At 48.9% G+C, this 19,735-nt stretch overlaps 1 protein-coding gene across 1 annotated transcript in view; it reads right to left on the bottom strand.

The window, feature by feature from the left end:
• The window catches only part of gpm6aa (glycoprotein M6Aa), a 40,150-nt gene extending 20,920 nt beyond the window's left edge, over positions 1-19,230 (bottom strand). The window contains exon 1 of the mRNA XM_080773916.1: positions 18,881-19,230. Coding sequence (XP_080630042.1) covers positions 18,881-18,917 — 37 coding nt within the window. The 5' untranslated portion in view covers positions 18,918-19,230. The remainder of the gene's footprint in view (positions 1-18,880) is intronic.
• Positions 19,231-19,735: the final 505 nt, after the last annotated feature.

Below are 19,735 nucleotides of genomic sequence, written 5' to 3'. Positions count from 1 at the left end.
GACAGACAGTACAAGACAGTAAAAGTAATTAGTAAACTATAGTTTTGAAAGTACTAATGAACATAGTAAGAAGAAAAAAAAGGAAAAAAAAGAAGAAAATAAAATAAACTGCATTTTCCATCAGGGTATGGGTATCTAGGTTACATACATTGTATCCATCTTTCAGTTTAGATAGTAAATTGTTCTATATCCAACTGTCTACTTACTGAGGGCCCTTTAGCATCTCTTTAACAGAACAGGGCTAACATTACCCACAGTTCTCTTCTGAGTGGAGATATTTTTAGTTGTATATAGGCCTATAAGTAGTTCAAAGTTGCATATAGGAGAGCTATACTGTATGTTGCAAAAAGTAGGTCTAGAGTACAAAATATGAACATTGAGGACATGAAACATAGCTGCTGTGTAATTGGAAAAAAAGTATAATATTAGTATTACAGTACATTGGCCTGTATTTTGCGTGTCTTAAGCACCAGGTCTTATTCCCTAACTTGACTAAAATAAAGACCTGGAGGCGTGATCAATGCTCTTTGGCCACTCAGAATAGCCAAATGGCATTGATCACGCCTCCAGGTCTTTAGTTTACTCAAGTTAGGGAATAAGACCTGGTACTTAAGACACGCAAAATACAGCCCATAGTGTACAGTATATTAACATTAATGTTGCAATCTGTACATTTCACACCCTATATCCGGGATTTGAACTGTGAACTTCTATAAGTACTACTCTATCAAGACAGAAGCCCTGCTTGGCCCAGGGAGCTCAGCTGTTGTGCTCATGAGCTCATGGCAGTACTAATTCTACCAGTTTACCAGTAGGTGTCCTATACCTACATTTGGAATAGTAGGGAGACCGCCTCCAACCACTGCAGATGTGCCATTCTTTAAGTAATTATACTTATTCATTCAAATAAATTACAGATTGCAGCCTTAATCTTTCTTACAGTAAATGTAAATATTGTGACACCTATAGGTCCTATATACAGGCCAGCACTGCCTCCCAAGTAAAAAGTAAAACGGATATTGTAGATGAGATCTGCTCATTGAGGTACGGTATTTGCATCGCTGTTGTCCTTAGGGTTACCATGACCACAGACCAATACTCTTCTAAGTAGTACATGCTTTAGTTCATGTAACATTCCAACATACCAATAGAACCACACTGCCTCTAATGTTATGATCAAAGCGAATGAGTCAACATCATAAATGTACTGATAGTATATATATATATATAGGCTACGAGAGAGAGAGAGAGAGAGAGAGAGAGAGAGGATTCAGTGCAAGCATCAGTAATTTTTTCTCTAACCACAACACCAATCACAGATTCACATGCCAAAAGATGCACAGCTAACATGATCTTTATTGGATCCCAAGACTCACAGATGGGGGGTTGGGTGAGAAAGAGATCGAGTGCAGGGGGAATGGTGTGTGCGTGTGCGTGCGTGCACAATCTCTGCGCTTCCCTATAACCCCACATCCACCCACCACCTCCCCTGAAGCAAGCAGGTTCTTTTTCAAGTATACCCCCAACGCACGCGCGCGTGCGCTCGCGCACACACACACACACACACACACACACAAACATCTCAGCGCGTGTTTAATCAACCACTATGGTTGCCATGTCAACCACAGCGTGGAATGGGACGAGAATAGGCCGGGCTATACTTCAGCACTGTGACCCACTTAGCGTACGTCAACAAATTCACTGGGACAATAGTGAGGCAGACACATTATACAGATTAGCCCCACGGTCCCAGGAACGAACGTTGCACGGGGCCAAGGCAGAAACGACTTAGCCTCATTTCTCTCTCTCTTTTTTTCATACTTTCCTTTTCCCCCCCTCTTCCTCCCTCGGAGAGACGGAGCGCTCTGAACCTTTAGCCGCGTAACAACTGAGCATGGATGTGTCTTTTGTCTGAGCTCACTTAACTCCAGGCGGCTGGAGTGACATGCCACTAATGGAAAGACATGAAGGAGTCTCTTTTATTTTCACGTATAAACCACTTGAACCCTCGCGGGCCCGTATTCTGAGGACGAAGACTCGTCGACCGGAAGATGCGTTGTGAGCTTGTAGATCTACTGTTTTCCGAAAAAGAGATTTGGAGCCCCGCATCTCGCACACCGCCCTACCCCTTATCCTTAAACTTTGTACTAGCCATATTTTACTATTATTTGGAAAAACATTTTGAAATTGTTCAACTATAGCTTTTTTTTTATATATATGGTGTGTGGGAGGTCGGGTGGGAAATACAACTCAGAGTGCAGTTTCAGGGGTTAGACACACGATGGTGCCCCTTGCTTTATTTCTCCAACAGGTTCAAACAAAGTCAGTTTTCACAAACAGAACTCAGACAGTAATATTCTTTGCATGAGGTCCCGGCTCCGAGGCGGGAGTCGTCACTGCAGAGGATGAGAGGGGATGTTAGCATACGGTCAGAGCACAAGGTAAGTACAAAGTTGGGGCCTGAGACACCCGGTCTAGGCAGTCTACCAACTGGACCTTTGTATAACTCTTTCTCTTCTTCTTTTCCAGGTTCCAGAGGAGGCCAGGAGGCTCCCCCGGAGGTAGGTAAGGGGGTGCGTATCTTTCTCTATCCACAAGGCACAGAAGAGTACTTTAGAGTAGAAGTACTCGGATACGGGGTGGTGAGTAATTAGAGTAAAAGTACTTGGTATGGTACCGGGCGGGGATGGTACGGAGGGCCCCTTAGGCTCGGCCAACAGGAAGATACACAAGCATTTATATTCTTATTTCTCTCTATCTACTGGGTGGCCGTGTCGGTACGACAACGGCAGTCAGGGGGTTAACACAAAGTAAGCGCTCTAGTTTCTAACGGTCTTCTTTCACCGGGCCTGGCGGCGCAAGCCAACTTAAAGTCTCTTCAAGGGTGAAATAAACATAACACAGGCCTGTCTTCTTTCACAGGGTGTACGTGACACTTTATCTAGAGCCTGCTAGCTTCCATTAGTCTCTACGGGGTTATCTTCATTCAACAATCTTCAGTGTACAACACCACGGTGACACTCTTCATTCACAGTCTTCATTTAGCATCGACAGGGTGACTTCCTTCATTCACAATCTTCGTTATTATCCTTAGCTGCTCATTTGCCACTATGAGTGCCTCTTCTTAATAACACGGGTGATAGATAGTGAACGGTTTGTCTTACTGCGACCTTATGGAGCTGTGGGGCTGCCGTTTCCATACGGGGGTCCCGTCTTCCGCACTCGTCCCCGATACGAGCCAGGTGGGTCTCCAGTATGCATGCGGCTCTCCGTGTATACTTGTCTATGGGGGGCACACGCTCCTGCGTGTGCTTCCAGCCCCACTCCTACAAGCCTGGTGATGTGAGAATATAAGAGAGCAATTGAGTGGTGATACAAACAATCAAACAATAAACATAGTCCATACGTGAGAGTCCATAAGTGAGAGGAGTGTGGACTTACCATCCAACGCCGAGTGGACGGCATATGCTGCGCGAGCGTCTGTGTGTAGCAGGGATCTGATACTGCTAGGTGCGCAGGCTGTTTATAAAGGGCGCGGCTGACAGGCTGCGGCTGTCCTTAATTGCTAACCAGGGCGGCGGCCGGAATGAGGCGCAGCTGATTTAGAATTGCTCTGGGATAATACACTGAGTCTATGACCCGGCCATGGGCGTGCCTGGTTGTCATGGTAACTCGCCCCTCCCCCTGAGGTGAGACCTGACAGACTCCACACACTCCCCCCCTAAGTTTCTTGCTACCGCAAGGAGCTTGACTACTTCCCTCGTCTTCGTACAGTCTTGAGAGCGCGTCCGCGTGTTTCATCTTGGTCCCGGGCCGGTGCTCTATCTCGAACTTGTAGCTCTGGAGCTCGACGAACCAGCGGGTGACACGGTCGTTGCGGTCTTTGTTCGCCGCCATCCACTTGAGTGGCGCGTGGTCGGTCACGAGGGTGAACTGTCTGCCCCATAAGTAGTACCGGAGGTGATGGATGGCCCATTTCACGGCCAGGCACTCCTTCTCGACAGTGGAGTAGTTACGCTCGTGCTTCAGCAGCTTCCTGCTGATGTACAGTACGGGATGCTCATCTCCGTCTAGCGGCTGGGACAGGACAGCGCCGACCCCGGTGTTGGACGCATCCGTGGCGAGGATGAAGGGCCTTGTGAAGTCCGGCGCCACGAGCACCGGCTCGCTGCACAGGGCGGTCTTCAACGTGCGGAAGGCTTCGTCCGCCTCGTCCGTCCACTGGACGTGGTGGGGAAGGTTCTTCTTGGTCAAGTCGTGGAGGGGGGCCGAGATCGTGGCGAAGTTCTGGACGAACTTCTGGTAATAGGCGATCAGGCCGAGGAAGGACTTGACCTGCTTCTTGGTCACCGGGCGTGGCCAGGTCTGGATCTTCTCCACCTTCCTCGTCTGTGGTCGGATGCACCCTCGGCCGATGGTGTAGCCGAGGTAGTCCGTCTCGGTCCAACCAATGCGGCACTTCTTTGCGTTGGCGGTCAGGCCGGCCGCCCGTAGGGTGGCTAGGACTGTGTCGACCCGCTCCAGGTGCTGTCCCCAGGTGGCGCTGTGGATGATTACATCGTCCAGGTAGGCCGCCGCGAAGGCCTGGTGGGGTCGCAGTATCCGGTCCATCAGCCGTTGGAACGTGGCGGGGGCCCCGTGTACTCCGAAGGGCATCACTCGGTACTGGAAGAGTCCATCGGGAGTGATGAAGGCCGTCTTCTGCTTGGCTCTCTCCGTGAGGGGAACCTGCCAGTACCCTTTAGTCAGGTCGAGGGTACTGATGAACCGGGCGGGCCCCAGCCGGTCAATCAGCTCATCGACGCGGGCCATGGGATACGCGTCGAACACGGAGATCTCATTTAACTTCCGGAAATCATTGCAGAAGCGGAGTGTGCCGTCGGGTTTGGGGACAATCACGATCGGGCTCGACCAGGCACTGTGGGACTCCTCGATGACCCCCAGCTCGAGCATCTTCTGGACCTCTTCTCTGATTGCCTTCCTTCGTGCCTCCGGGATCCGGTACGGCCGTAGTCTCACTACCTGGCCGTTAGGGGTGTCGATGTCATGCTTTAGCACGGAGGTGTGGCCCGGTAACTCTGAGAATACGTCGCGGTTCCGATCGAGTAGCTCCCGCAAGTCCTGTGTCTGCTGGGGCGTCAGATCCTCACCAAGGGCCACGGCCGGGGCCTGCGGGGAGACAAAGGTTACTAAAGCGGGTAGGGGCACTTCCTCCGGCGTATGCCACCGTTTCAGTATGTTCACGTGGTAGATCTGGTGTCCGCGTCTTCTACCTGGCTGACTCACCCGGTAGTTCACGTCTCCTTTCCTCTCTACGACTTCATATGGGCCCTTCCATCGGGCCAGGAACTTACATTCGCTGGTGGGGACCAACACCAGCACTTTATCGCCGGGGGCGAACTCTCGGATCTTGGCACCCTTATTGTAGGTGCGCGCCTGGGCCGTCTGGGCTGCGGCCATGTGCTCTCTTACGATGGGCCAGATGCGTTTGGCGCGCTCCTGGAGCGCGTCGACGTGTTCGATGACGCTGCGGAGGGGGGACGGCTGGCTCTCCCAGGCTTCTTTAGCCAGGTCGAGGAGGCCACGCGGTTTCCTCCCGTACAGGAGCTCAAAGGGCGAAAACCCGGTTGACGCTTGGGGTACTTCGCGAATGGCGAAGAGTACAAACGGGATGAGGCGGTCCCAGTCTTTGGCGTCCTCTTCCGTGACGCGTTTTAACATTTTCTTTAGCGTTTGGTTGAACCGTTCGACCAAACCATCCGTCTCAGGGTGGTAGGCGGAGGTCCGTATACGCTTGACCTTCAGCCATTTATACAGGGATGCTAGGACTCTGGACATGAAGCACGTGCCCTGGTCGGTCAGGATTTCGTCCGCTATGCCGACGTGGCTGAATAGCATCAGCAGCTCGTGGGCGATGGCCCGGGCGTTGGCGGTGCGGAGGGGGATGGCCTCCGGATAGCGCGTCGCATAATCCATGATGACTAGGATGTACCGGTGGCCCCGGGCGGACTTAGGGAGGGGTCCGACAATATCCATGGCGATACGGGAGAACGGTACATCGATAATTGGCATTGGAATTAGGGGGCTATGGGGCACGCCGCGGGGGGCGGTTAGCTGACACTCGGCACAGGAGCGGCAAAACTCCTCAATGGCCTTCTTAACGCCTGGCCAATAGAAGCGGGCGGCGACCCGGTCGTACGTCTTTTGTACGGCCAGGTGGGCCCCTAACTGGTGGGAGTGGGCGAGATACATTACTCGGGACACATACGGTTTGGGGACGAGTAATTGTTCGACGACCTCCCCAGCGGGGTCCTTGCAAGCGCGGTACAGCAAGTCGTGTTGGACGAAGAAGTGTGGGAAAGGTTTCTCACTCACCCCCGGGTTCAGCTTCCCGTCGACGGCCACGACGTTCCGCCTGGCGCCAGCCAGGTTGGGGTCGGCCCACTGAGCGGTGGCGAACGATCCTTGCCGCCGGGGGGGCGGCGCGTCTATTCTGGGGAACTCTAGGAAGGGGTCTTCACCGAGGGCCGGCGTGTCGTCTGCGTCGGAGGCCTCCGCTTCTTCCGGCCCGGGTTCTGGCTGGGGACTTCCTCGGCCGCTGCTGGTGGACGAGGTCCCGTCTTCGCGGAGGGCGGGGCAGGCGACGAGGGGTACGCTACTTCGGCGGCGTCGGCGGCGCCGCGTCCTGGGGGGCCCTCGTCGTCCCGGGTTCCAGTATTTCTCGAACAGCGGACAGTCCGTTCCGATCAAGAGGGGGACGGGGAGTTCGGGGACCACTCCGGCGGCGACCAACGCGGAGCCACGGGGGGTCTGTACGGTCACGTGGGCGACGGGGTACCGCCGGACATCTCCGTGGACACACGTGACCGGGATGGTGGGTCCATTGGTGGCGGAGGCGAGGTCACCCCGGACCAGCGTCACCACGCTGCCTGAGTCCAGCAAGGCATGGGTGTCGGTCCCATCAACCCGGGCGGGGAGGGTGGTCTGTCGTCGGCTCTCACTTCCGGTGTGGAGGCAGGGGCGGGGCCCTCTCATGCTGTCCGCGGAGGGCATGGAGACATCGGGGCCGGGGGGCCGCTCTGGGCAGGCCCAGGACAGGTGGTCCTCCCGATTACAGACGTAGCACCTGCGGGTCCGCGGGCTGCGGTCGGGGGGGCCGGAGGCACGGGGCCGGACCGGGGTCGGCGGGGCTGGTCGGCGTCGGTCTCGGCGGTCATCTGTCTTGGGGACGGCGTCGCTCTTGGTCTGGCGGAGCATATCCGAGCAGACGTGGTGGTTCTCCAGGAGGGCGATCAGGGCGTCCACGGATGTGGGGCTGACTCGGGCAACATATTTCTTGGCGTCGGATGGCAGGGCACGGACACACCGGTCTATGACTAATCTCTCAATCCACGGGGTCTCTCCGCCCGTGGTCAGCCAGCTCTGCGTCAGGCGGTAGAGGTCGGCGACCTGAGCGCGAGGGGGCTGGGCCTGCTGATAGGCCCACATGTGGTACCGCTGGGCCCGGGCGGGCAGGCTGTAGCCGAGGGTGGACAAGATGGCGGCCTTCAGCGTCTCGTAGTCTCGAGCGTCTCTGGCGGGAAGGTCCCGACATGCGCGTTGAGCCTCTCCCGAGAGGTAGGGCGCCAGTATGCCGGCCCAGTCGGCGGCGGGCCACTGCTCGCGGTCGGCGGTGCGTTCGAAGAGTTCGAGGTACGCCTCGATGTCATCCTCGGGGGTCTGCTTGGAGAGGACGGCGTTGGGGGTCCTAGGGACATCACCGTGTCGGTCTAGCCTGCGGACAACTTCACGCACAGCGTTCTGTAGTTCAGTCTGACTTCGGAGAAGGGCGGCCAATTCGGGGCTGGCCATGTTTAGGCGGTGGTTGAGATCAGATGAATACCCACATTCTCCACCATATGTGGGAGGTCGGGTGGGAAATACAACTCAGAGTGCAGTTTCAGGGGTTAGACACACGATGGCGCCCCTTGCTTTATTTCTCCAACAGGTTCAAACAAAGTCAGTTTTCACAAACAGAACTCAGACAGTAATATTCTTTGCATGAGGTCCCGGCTCCGAGGCGGGAGTCGTCACTGCAGAGGATGAGAGGGGATGTTAGCATACGGTCAGAGCACAAGGTAAGTACAAAGTTGGGGCCTGAGACACCCGGTCTAGGCAGTCTACCAACTGGACCTTTGTATAACTCTTTCTCTTCTTCTTTTCCAGGTTCCAGAGGAGGCCAGGAGGCTCCCCCGGAGGTAGGTAAGGGGGTGCGTATCTTTCTCTATCCACAAGGCACAGAAGAGTACTTTAGAGTAGAAGTACTCGGATACGGGGTGGTGAGTAATTAGAGTAAAAGTACTTGGTATGGTACCGGGCGGGGATGGTACGGAGGGCCCCTTAGGCTCGGCCAACAGGAAGATACACAAGCATTTATATTCTTATTTCTCTCTATCTACTGGGTGGCCGTGTCGGTACGACAACGGCAGTCAGGGGGTTAACACAAAGTAAGCGCTCTAGTTTCTAACGGTCTTCTTTCACCGGGCCTGGCGGCGCAAGCCAACTTAAAGTCTCTTCAAGGGTGAAATAAACATAACACAGGCCTGTCTTCTTTCACAGGGTGTACGTGACACTTTATCTAGAGCCTGCTAGCTTCCATTAGTCTCTACGGGGTTATCTTCATTCAACAATCTTCAGTGTACAACACCACGGTGACACTCTTCATTCACAGTCTTCATTTAGCATCGACAGGGTGACTTCCTTCATTCACAATCTTCGTTATTATCCTTAGCTGCTCATTTGCCACTATGAGTGCCTCTTCTTAATAACACGGGTGATAGATAGTGAACGGTTTGTCTTACTGCGACCTTATGGAGCTGTGGGGCTGCCGTTTCCATACGGGGGTCCCGTCTTCCGCACTCGTCCCCGATACGAGCCAGGTGGGTCTCCAGTATGCATGCGGCTCTCCGTGTATACTTGTCTATGGGGGGCACACGCTCCTGCGTGTGCTTCCAGCCCCACTCCTACAAGCCTGGTGATGTGAGAATATAAGAGAGCAATTGAGTGGTGATACAAACAATCAAACAATAAACATAGTCCATACGTGAGAGTCCATAAGTGAGAGGAGTGTGGACTTACCATCCAACGCCGAGTGGACGGCATATGCTGCGCGAGCGTCTGTGTGTAGCAGGGATCTGATACTGCTAGGTGCGCAGGCTGTTTATAAAGGGCGCGGCTGACAGGCTGCGGCTGTCCTTAATTGCTAACCAGGGCGGCGGCCGGAATGAGGCGCAGCTGATTTAGAATTGCTCTGGGATAATACACTGAGTCTATGACCCGGCCATGGGCGTGCCTGGTTGTCATGGTAACTCGCCCCTCCCCCTGAGGTGAGACCTGACAGACTCCACAGGTGGCACGCAAGATAATAATAATATATATATATATAATAATATTTATAGGGCCCTTATATAAAAAAGGAGTCACTAGTATAGACTCCTGGAGAGCCGCCAAGTTGAAGTATAGGGTGTAAGTTTAAATGGTTAAAGGGCCATGCCTTTTGTCAAAACCATTTTGATATATTTTCTTGTTATATATACTGTCAGCCTGTTCATAATTGTTATTGAAGTCTCATCATTTGGGATTGTGATGTGGTCGTTTAGATCCATTGTGCCATAGGCTTACGGACAACAGATTATCTGTTCACCTATCCCTGTTTTATGATGAGATCACGGCTATGATTCATGCCATAATATATAATCCTTGAATCATCGTTGCATGTTACAGCTCACTTCATATCAGGTCAAATTAATTAAATGCTTTGCGATTCTAGGATCAGACCTTTATGGGCGATCAAACACTAGGGCTACAGGCCACTGGATAACAATGGACCTATATAGCTATAAGACCCGGCCTCTCCCACTTAGACACTCCCACTTGGGACACTTTCCAGCCGGGCTCATTCATTCCAATGTATAACTATCGTGGATTTTACACATTAAATACTGGTTCGTTTTTGGAACCAGACCTTCAAAATCTGTTCTAAATCCGTCAATAAGGCAATAATTCGGTGACTATATACTGCTCTGAGCAGCGCAATATACGGAAGGAACTGATTTGAAAGCTGCATAGAGGCCTGAAAATATAGGGCTCCATTTTTGTCGCCGCCTTTACCCGAGACGCGGCACCGCAATTCAGCCGCTGCCCGACAATTACGAATATAGGAGCTATCTCTGTCTCTTAATGGTATTTTGGTCCAGCGTCACCCGCTATCTCTTTTTTGCCGACACCGGTATTTGCGCCTAGAGGCGTGGTCATGGGCGTGTTGGCACGCTTTCCCCTAAATTGCTATTTTGGTCACACACATTTGCATAGTGGAGTTTAAAAGCACCCGTAGCTTACCCGTAAGCCGTGCCAAATTAGTTTGGTAGAGCGGTGCGGCGCGCGCCTCAATGGAGATGTCCAGGCACAGAGTCATCTCTCCTTATTCTCCTATTGCATCTCTTTGTAATTTTCCTATAATCAGCAGAAGTGAGTGCTATGCCACTTCCTTGTGTCCATTGTGTTTATATAATTGTATAGTCAAAGAAGTTATTTGCCATAATATAACGGGTAAAGGAGGTGTTTTAGGGATTTAAGACGGGTAACCAAAATACCAACTTTAGTGGGGGAACACCCCTTCCCCACTGCTAAATCCCCAAACAGTGTATTTAGAAAGATCGAAACGAAGATGGAGCCCATAGTTTCAATAACATTATTGTCAGTGGAAAACCCAGAAAATGAGTGGAAAGAGTAGAGAGATAAGAATAAGATATATATTTTTAAATTAATAAAATAGACTGACTCATTATTATATTCTATATATTCTGTAAAATAGTATAAAGGGCCTTGCAGACTGGATGCGTTTTTCAGGAAGAACTGGGAAGAAATGCAGCTAAAAATGTGAAAAAGAACAGCAGTGTGCATATAGGGACCTTTCACAATCTATCACCAGTGAATGAATGTTGTACATCCATCCCCAATGAATCTGTGACTGGATATATTATGTGCAGACTATTATAGTAAATATGAGACTGATGCAGCATGTATACAGTGCCAACTGTCAGCACGGCCTTTTAACAGTGGTTGTTTATCAACAAGAGAGACTATTACTGTAATCCAATCCAAGCAGACGCAGGGTTTATAGTACAATGGCATTTATGAGGTTCTCAGCATTGGAGAGACCTTTTGTATAGAGCCTGATTTATAATATGTATCTCGACATAAAACGAGGCATATGGGGTAGAGAGTAGACTAGAGAGAGAGCTCCCCTGGAATGTCCTCGTCTGACATTATGTTTTCAACACCTGTTGCCCCCGTGTCCTCAGTCTTCACTCTGGCCACTGAGTCATTCTAGTCGGAACAATGAGAAAACCTTCAAAAGTAATTGCACTAATATAGCCCTGAAAAAACCCTGCATAAACAATTCGAGGAACTCCCTCAACACCCAGTAGACTGGGGGGGTCGAATGAGGATCAGAACAATAGGCGAGAGACAGAAGAGAGGGTTGTGGTTTTTTGTACCCTGACCACGTATAGAGTTTTATTTATATTGATGTTTATCTTGTATGTGACTGTTGGGTAGTATAGCCGCCTGTCCTGAAACTCAGCACTTTGCACTTGTATGCAGTAGCCTACTTTATTCTGGTATTCAGCTTGTTGAGTGGTGCAACCACTCCAAGGAACAGCAATGTCCGTGTTCACCTGTGTTGGTTCCATAGACTGTAAAAAAATATGGACAAAGCGTTCCCCGGGTCTAACATGAATGTAAAATGAAGCCTGAAATCCCTTGCACTGTAAGTCGCCATCTTTCAAGATCCGTTTTGGCCCAGTTTGGCCATTGGCTGGCCCAGACAACGAGGCGGGACTTCCCCCCTTCTTCTTCGTTGGTTTTTATTTTGACTCGAGTGGGTGGGGGATCCCGTTCATGAACTGTAACGGTGGCCACGCCCCTCAGAACATGCGCGACTTTATGGTATTTTTTTTTATAAATGGGGCCAGCATTTTCCAAAAAGATTATTATGACATTAGAAATGAGACTTTAAACTAGTGACTGGAAGCGAAAAGTATTCATGACCATGTTTATTAAGTTAATACAGTCTAGGTGAAGTTGGGCCCAAATACATGGACCTCTATGGGGCTATGGGTTTTTTTGAGCCCAATGATAGCGCCACAACAGGCCATTATATGAACTTTCATTTCCTTAGTGGCTTCACAAAAAATCTGTCTAACTGCCCCCCTGGTTGGTTCACCTATGTATGTGCCTATGTAGAGCACCAGTATGACTACCAGTAAGGGCGCTGTTGTGCCAGAAACAGAGACAGAGAGATAGTATTAGTGCTGCACTGTTGCCTGCTAATGAGAGAGAGGAGAGAGGAGGAGGGGGGGAGGGGGGGAGGGGGGGTTAGAGAGGGGAGTTGCACCACTCAGTTCACACGGGTGTGATTTTTATTATTTCATGTGATTTTAAGATTGGGAAGGTCAACCTGAGACCACTGTTTTTTCCCTGAGATAGAGATCATCATGTTATCCCAGCATGCCTCGCTAATACCGTGATGGAACCCTTGAAGCAGAAGGGGCATGGCGATGACTTGCAGAGTGGCCTCTTGGCGCAGGAAATGCTAACAGGTGTCTTTTTTCAATGTACTTTTTCCTCCACTACAATTATTTGTAAACCGATGTACAAGCTCACACTTGTGAACACTGGTGAAACGAGACATTCTGCATAATGAGTAGTGTAAAGTGTACTATACATTTTGGTACTTTAAGTACATTGTGATGCCAATACTTTTGTACTTTTACTCAAGTAAATTTTGAATACCAGACTTTTACTTACAGACCTGGGCAATATGAATGAACGGTTTTAGACTTGTGAATATCACGCAATAGGTTAAATGAGAAGCAACAGAGAGAGGACTTTTGTGAATTATGTTTCTTTTCACTGAAAAAAAAACAAACACTGTTTTGATATCTCTATGCTGAAAGAGTTCATATCATTCAAGGAAATATATTTATGATTACAGAGAATTCAACGCATCTCCCAGAACGGCTTCATTATTACTCAGCCAGCTGGGAAGTCTATGTGTAAACTGTCAGTCAGTGCGGGTTTATAGCTCAGCTCAGCGTGTGGTACCGCAGGACGTTGGTTCGAGTCCCGGATGGCTCCTTTGGCTCAGAGTGTGCACACGGCTATTTGGCCAGCAGCTGAAATGAACAGAGCCCACCTGGTGCCTCTGACTCATAATCCTCTATCTACAGCCTCGCCGAGGAAGACAGCCGGTGCTAGTGCACTCGTTGACATCAGCGCCACTTTAGCAAAGCCACTACCTGTCTTATTTCCATTTTCTTCTTTCCAGTGATGTCGTCATCATTAACCTGAACTGTACATTATCACAAGAACAAAATATTTATAGAGATTGAGAAAATGCCCAAAACAGTAATAGGGAGGAAAGACTATAAGCCCATACAAAAGCCTGTATGAGCAGGCAGCCATGAAACAAGCAACACAAATCATTACAGACTATATCAACATCCCCTATTATCCGAATGCAAACCTCTGCCATCAATCAACCTGTGCCAAAGTGCAACTCAAACCACTTGAAGCCATCGTTTGTTCCAGCCTTCACAAAGCTGCTGAACTCAAAATCTTAGTATAGTGCAATGTGCAATAAATACACAAGCACTTAAGCACTATTAGTTCACCTTAAAGGACCACTTCACCACTTTTCAACCTATCTTCATATAATAGGTCCTCACTAATGATCATGATAAAACGGCACGATTTTGTTCTACTCAGTCTGTGTCTCATAGGAGGGCTGTGGGCAGTTTAGAAACCGTCTTCCAGTGACATCATCAATTAGGCAGGTTCTTTTTTACAAAAATGTTTATATTTTCATTTTCGTGAGAACGATGGCTTCCATTTTCGCATTGCAACTTTTCAGGACTAGAAAGCCTGCAGTTTCTATTAGCTTGTATTCTCCATCGATGATGTCACTGGAAGACGGTTTCTGGACTGCCCACAGCCCTCCTATGAGACACAGACCGAGTAGAAAAGAATTGCGCCATTTTTTCCATGATTATTAGTGAGGACATTATATGAAGATAGGTTGAAAAGTGGTGAAGTGGTCCTTTAACTCTTTTTTTAATGTGATGTAACTGTCACATCACATTAAAAAAGTCACAAAAACATAAGCATTTGACACACTTAACACATTTAAATGCCTTAAAATGAGACTTTTGACAGCACATTTGACATTAGCAACACGACGGCTTAAAAACAAAACTATAACAACTATAACACTGGAAAGACATATTAGTGAACTATTAGTACTTTTAAGAGCTTGTGTTTTTATTGCACAATGCACATTGCACTGTTGCACTAAGATTTTGAGTCTGTTACATCATAATGGACTACAGCAGGCACATTGTAAATAGACTACAGCAGGCACACCAGAGGGCAAGTTCAAATCTCAATAAAGGCACACCTGTATTCAAAAAGTTTCACCACAAATAAATAAATAGAGGAAATGGCTATCTAGCTCACATGTTGCATCATGACACGTTGTCAGCTTATGGAAAATATTATTATTTCTTTGCTTATAATAACATGCCTGCATGATGAACGTGGATGAAAGGGTACAGTATATAATGTCCCTAATGTATTGCATACATTATACAGTAGTAAATTAAAAGATAATCCATAACCTTTTGTAGGCCTATAGTTGTATATTGCACTGTGTTTGACACAAAATCCTGGTGTGTGTTTCACCTGGACTGAACTATACAGCACTGTGCCCCCTGGAGACTTTTTTCTCTCCCTCAGAGTTGGGGTCGAAGTGTCCTTGAGCAAGACGCTGAATCCCTAATTTTCCCCGATGTGCAGGTTGGTGCCTTGCATGGTTTCCTCCACCATCGGTGTATGAATGGGTAAATGTATAATGCACAATCTCTGTTAAACGCCTTGGATAAAGGCGCTATATAAATGCACCCTTTACCATTTACCGACAGCAGATAGAACCCTGACTCTAACCTCCGCTATCCTACTACAGCCTGATTTATGATTCGCATTGTAGATTGTAGATTGGCATGTATAGAGAATACAGCAATATGTGACATTTACAGGCTTTTAAAACTGGCCTCATGGACAAATGAATGGTTTTAGTGCTGTTGGTATTGCTTAGCTCAATGCCCAGAGTTTTCAGATAAGGGTTATCTTCCACTGCCTGGTCCCATGCAGCGCCTCACTGAGACTGTAATACCAAGAGACCACAATGCAAACATACTGGGGATTTTTGACCCCGGAACATTCATTTAGTAAATGAGCACAGATATTGCACTGTTGAACAAGTACAGGGATATAAAGTGAGGGAACAAATTCCCGTCCAGCTCTTCGCAGTAAGAGCAGAGCCAAAGCTGTGATCCTGTGCTCCATTCACTGAGCTGAAAGGGGAGGTATTGGAGAGACATCCCAGTTACTTTATTGGAGCACACTGACAGTGACAATACCTCATCTCAGAGAGACCTCCCAGTTAAAAGCAACCACACTGATGGTGCCTCACACTGTTGAGATATCCCAGCAGGAGCAACCAACACCACACTAACACTACTAACGCATGTTGATTAGGAGATGTAATGCTGATGTAAAACAAACGGTGCCAACACAAACATTAAATGCCATTAACAATAAGTGTGAAGTGAGCGGCGCTCTTAACATCGAACAAACATCATCATACATCATCTCATTCCGGCCAATCAGAATTTACGTCCTCACCTTCGTCTTGTGTTACACAATGTTTGTGTTTACACGAACACAAAAAATTGTCCATTCATTGTCAGTGGCATCTAATGTTTGTGTTAGGACAAAGTTTTTGTTTATACACACACACACACACACGCACACACACACACACACACGCACGCACGCACGCACGCACACACACACACACACACACACACACACACACACACCAAAAGCTAGATGGGGATATATTGTTTTTTAAATAATAATACATTACAAATAATAAAAGCAATGATTGTTGTAGCCTGGTTTTCCAAATCCGGAAGCCTGAAATAACACCTAAGATGAGCAAAGAAGTGGCAGGAAATCTCAAAGCTTGTGAAAAATGACGGCTTTCGTCAAGATTTCTGATGATTAACTTTCCCTTTGGAGATTATTTGACTAAAGTTAGTCAGTATAGCGGGCGATCAGTAATCTTTCTCCCTCCATGTTGAAACCACTAGAGAGGGAACCTGTGTCCCACTTCTACAATGTGTTCTCTGACCACAGAACCTTCTGAGCGAGAAGTCCTGCCTTCATTTATCCCAGGCTATGCCGTCCACTCCTATAACTGCTCTTCCATCAGCAGATTAACAAAATAAATCTGCCGAATTACCACCTCGTATGATCTAATGGCACTAAAGCGACTCTAAATCTAGTGACGGCATTAATGGGTCACCTGAGCGGTACAGAGGCCCGCTGCAAGTCAAGGATGTTTCTCATCACAAAGTGCTGTGCAGAGTAGAGGAAAGGACACACGGTGACATGAGTTTAAAACGCGTTTTCTCAACCCTTTTAATTTCCAAAGATTTGATTTGACACACGCTCATACAATGTGTATGTGCATTTATATGTTGGTGTGGCACACTCCACCAAACTGCTAATGCAAGGCATATAGCTAATGCAAGTACTACTATACTATAGTGTTGGTAAAATCTTATAGGTCAAGTGTGCAAAAAGAGCATCAGTCAGACATTGGTGTAGTCTGTAGTCAAGTGCATTACCATAGACTAGGTAATATATACTCAGTGTTCTCAAATTGGGCTTGGGGGCACAGTTTTTTGTAGACAAAGCCTTGAGCTGTTCATTATTTCATGAGGCTTGTAACAAATTAATGTAACATCCTTGTTTTCCTGTGAAATACCAATGCAGTTCATCATCATGGTGCCGACTGCCGACTCACCGCAAGAAGTGCATTAATGAACACACCATTAATCCACCGCTCTGAGCCAGCTGCGATGGCTGCATATTTCATGAACAGCTAACAAAATCTCCCCAAGATATGACGGGAGACAAGATTTGCCAGAGAGCCATATTTGGGCCAGAGGGGAGCACTGGAGATCACAGCCAGGGGAATGAGTGCCCGACTTAGTAATTACGGATGTTGATTTTAACAAGCCAATGCTTGATTCATATACTCCATCGTACAGCGGTATACACACGCAAAAGAAAAGGCCAGATCTACAAGCTCACAACGAGCAGCTATTTTCAGCGCGCAACGCGACCGTATGAAGTATAAATCAAGCTTTAAATGAGGGGACGTGCTGTAGAGATGCATGTGCAGCTTGTGTGATAGCCTCTTTCAGTTGGCTGAGCATCATAACCTCGACTGACTAGTAAATCTAGTGCCTGAATGGGAGAAGGGGGGGTTGTGAACACACCTAGTAATGGCGACCGAGAGCTATTCAGTCAGAATCCCCTGTCAGGGGTTCAGCAGCAGGTGCAGCTGATTGTTCCACAGGTAGAAGACGGAACGATGTCTTTGTCTATGGCTGCAATCACAAGAACTGCTCTCGTTATATCATTGTCCATGGGTTATGGCGCGCGCGCGCACACACACACACACACACACACACACACACACACACACACACACACACACACACACAGTAAACGCGTACTGTACTTCCTTAGAGTATTCGACAACATGCACCCCACACACATGTGAAAACTTTATCTCTCTCTGCACACGCAAGCACACGGACGCACGCTCATGAACGCACGCACGCACGCACGCAGACATACACACACACACACACACACACACACACACACACACACATTCAATAGAGTGAACTATATGCTCATGCTACTGAAATGTCATGAGCTGTATAGAAAAGAGAATAGATAATGACTGGAGTCGGGCACTGCCATGGCAACTGTTCCATCCCTGGCTAGCCTCCCTGCCTGCATGGTCTTTAAAGAAATGAGGGGAGATGGAGAGGAGAGAGAGAGAGCGAGAGAGAGAGAGCAAGGAGGGGAGCGTTAGAGAGAGAGGAACAAACAAGCCCTGTCTCACACAGACTGATGGAAGCAGAGGGAGAGGTGCTACGGTGCATGAAGGAGGAGAGTCGGATGCTTATCGATCATGGAACACTGGATATGAAACACTGCCGCGCTGCTAAACATGACCAATCCGTCACGTCTGTGGAGAAGCCCTCGTCAGACACACTCAGCAGCTCATGGAGCGTGTGCGTGTGCGTGTGTGTGTGTGTGTGTGTGTGTGTGTGTGTGTGTGTGTGTGTGTGTGTGTGTCACATAAACGACATCCCACTTTCGCACAAAGAAAACAGTTCCCCTCCATTGATTGAACGACAGAGAGAGAGAGAACCCCTTGCTCCCCCTGCGTCAAAACCTCACAAGGGTGCCACGGACGATGCCGTGCGCGATTAGTGCACGTATACGTATACGGCATCTCTGAGTTCGGACATAAAGGCCCCGGCACACATGAGAGAACAGAACGGGGCTCGTTTTGTGTTTCCCTCTCAGCTGCCGCGACAAGCGTGAAACCCCCAAACAAAAGACATGTCTGCCCCCCCCACGACCCCCACCCCCACCCAAGGCAGTTCACACCCCTCTAGCCACCGAAACACACGGACACGCTCTTCAGTCGAGAGCTGACACTCAATGGACAAAGGAATTACTCCCAAACAGCTGCTATCCTATTCAGGAAAATATATATAATGAGAAAAAAAGGCTCCCATTTGCACAACGGTCTTTGCAAGCGCGCGGCTGACACACATGCAGACAAAAGCATCAAGTCACATCTACTGTACACAGATGGAAATAAACCCCTATATGTGTCCCTCACCTTTCTGACTTTGGCCTTCATCCATGTCCTCTTCCATTGTGCAGGTCCTACAGTTTTATAGACTCGGGGGTGAAAGCAATAAATGTCGCCGATTCCCCCCCAAAAAAAGTGTTTTTCTCTCCCCGGGGTTGCCGGCTGATGAATATATAGTCCACAGTTGCACCCTTTCCTTCTCGTTGTGCCTTCCTCTCTCTTCCTCCCCTTCTCTATATCTCTCACTCTTTTGTCTACTGATCTCTCCGGAGTGGCTGACTGTCAGCAGTGATCTCTGTCAAGGGAAGTCTGTGTCTGTGTGAGGGAAGAAGCGGTTGAAGTCTACCGCGCTAGGCGCTGGCCATCACTGTGCAGCCTCCTCTCTGTGCAAGAGTGCTGTGAGCCTTCCCAGTCTCAGACGGAGGAGAGGAGAGGAGAGGAGACGGGAGGGGAGGGGGGAAAGGGGGTGATTTATATGTGATATGCAGGCCGGGGGGGGGGGGGGGACGACGACTGGGGGGCTGTTTGGCGGGGGGGGGGGGGGGCTGTTTGTATGAAAAGAGGAGGGAGCGGTGGTGGGTAGTCGATGCAAGAAAAAAAGAATGCTGTTTACAAAGGGGATATGGAGCAGCTGTGGAGCACAGAGCGAGCAGTGAATATATAGCCTTAAACCTCCTCGTGTTCCAGAGGGGAAGAAGAGAAGTGCTGTCTGTTATATTGGACTTCCTCTCCCAGCCCACCCTCGCCTAGCCCCCCCCCCGTAAGTGGTCGAGGCAACCCCCAACCCCTCCGAGCATTGGTTCTACTGCATTAAGTTAACCTCTTCTTAAATAAGAGGAGGGGGTCTGTGTTTTCCAAATAGGATTCTCCTAATCTTATTAG

The sequence above is a fragment of the Protomyctophum bolini genome, assembly GCF_963924005.1.
Source record: "Protomyctophum bolini genome assembly, chromosome: 10".
NCBI classification, from domain to species: Eukaryota; Metazoa; Chordata; class Actinopteri; order Myctophiformes; family Myctophidae; genus Protomyctophum; species Protomyctophum bolini.
Note: the sequence above shows the minus strand (reverse complement) of the source record. Positions and strands in the feature narration are given on the sequence as shown.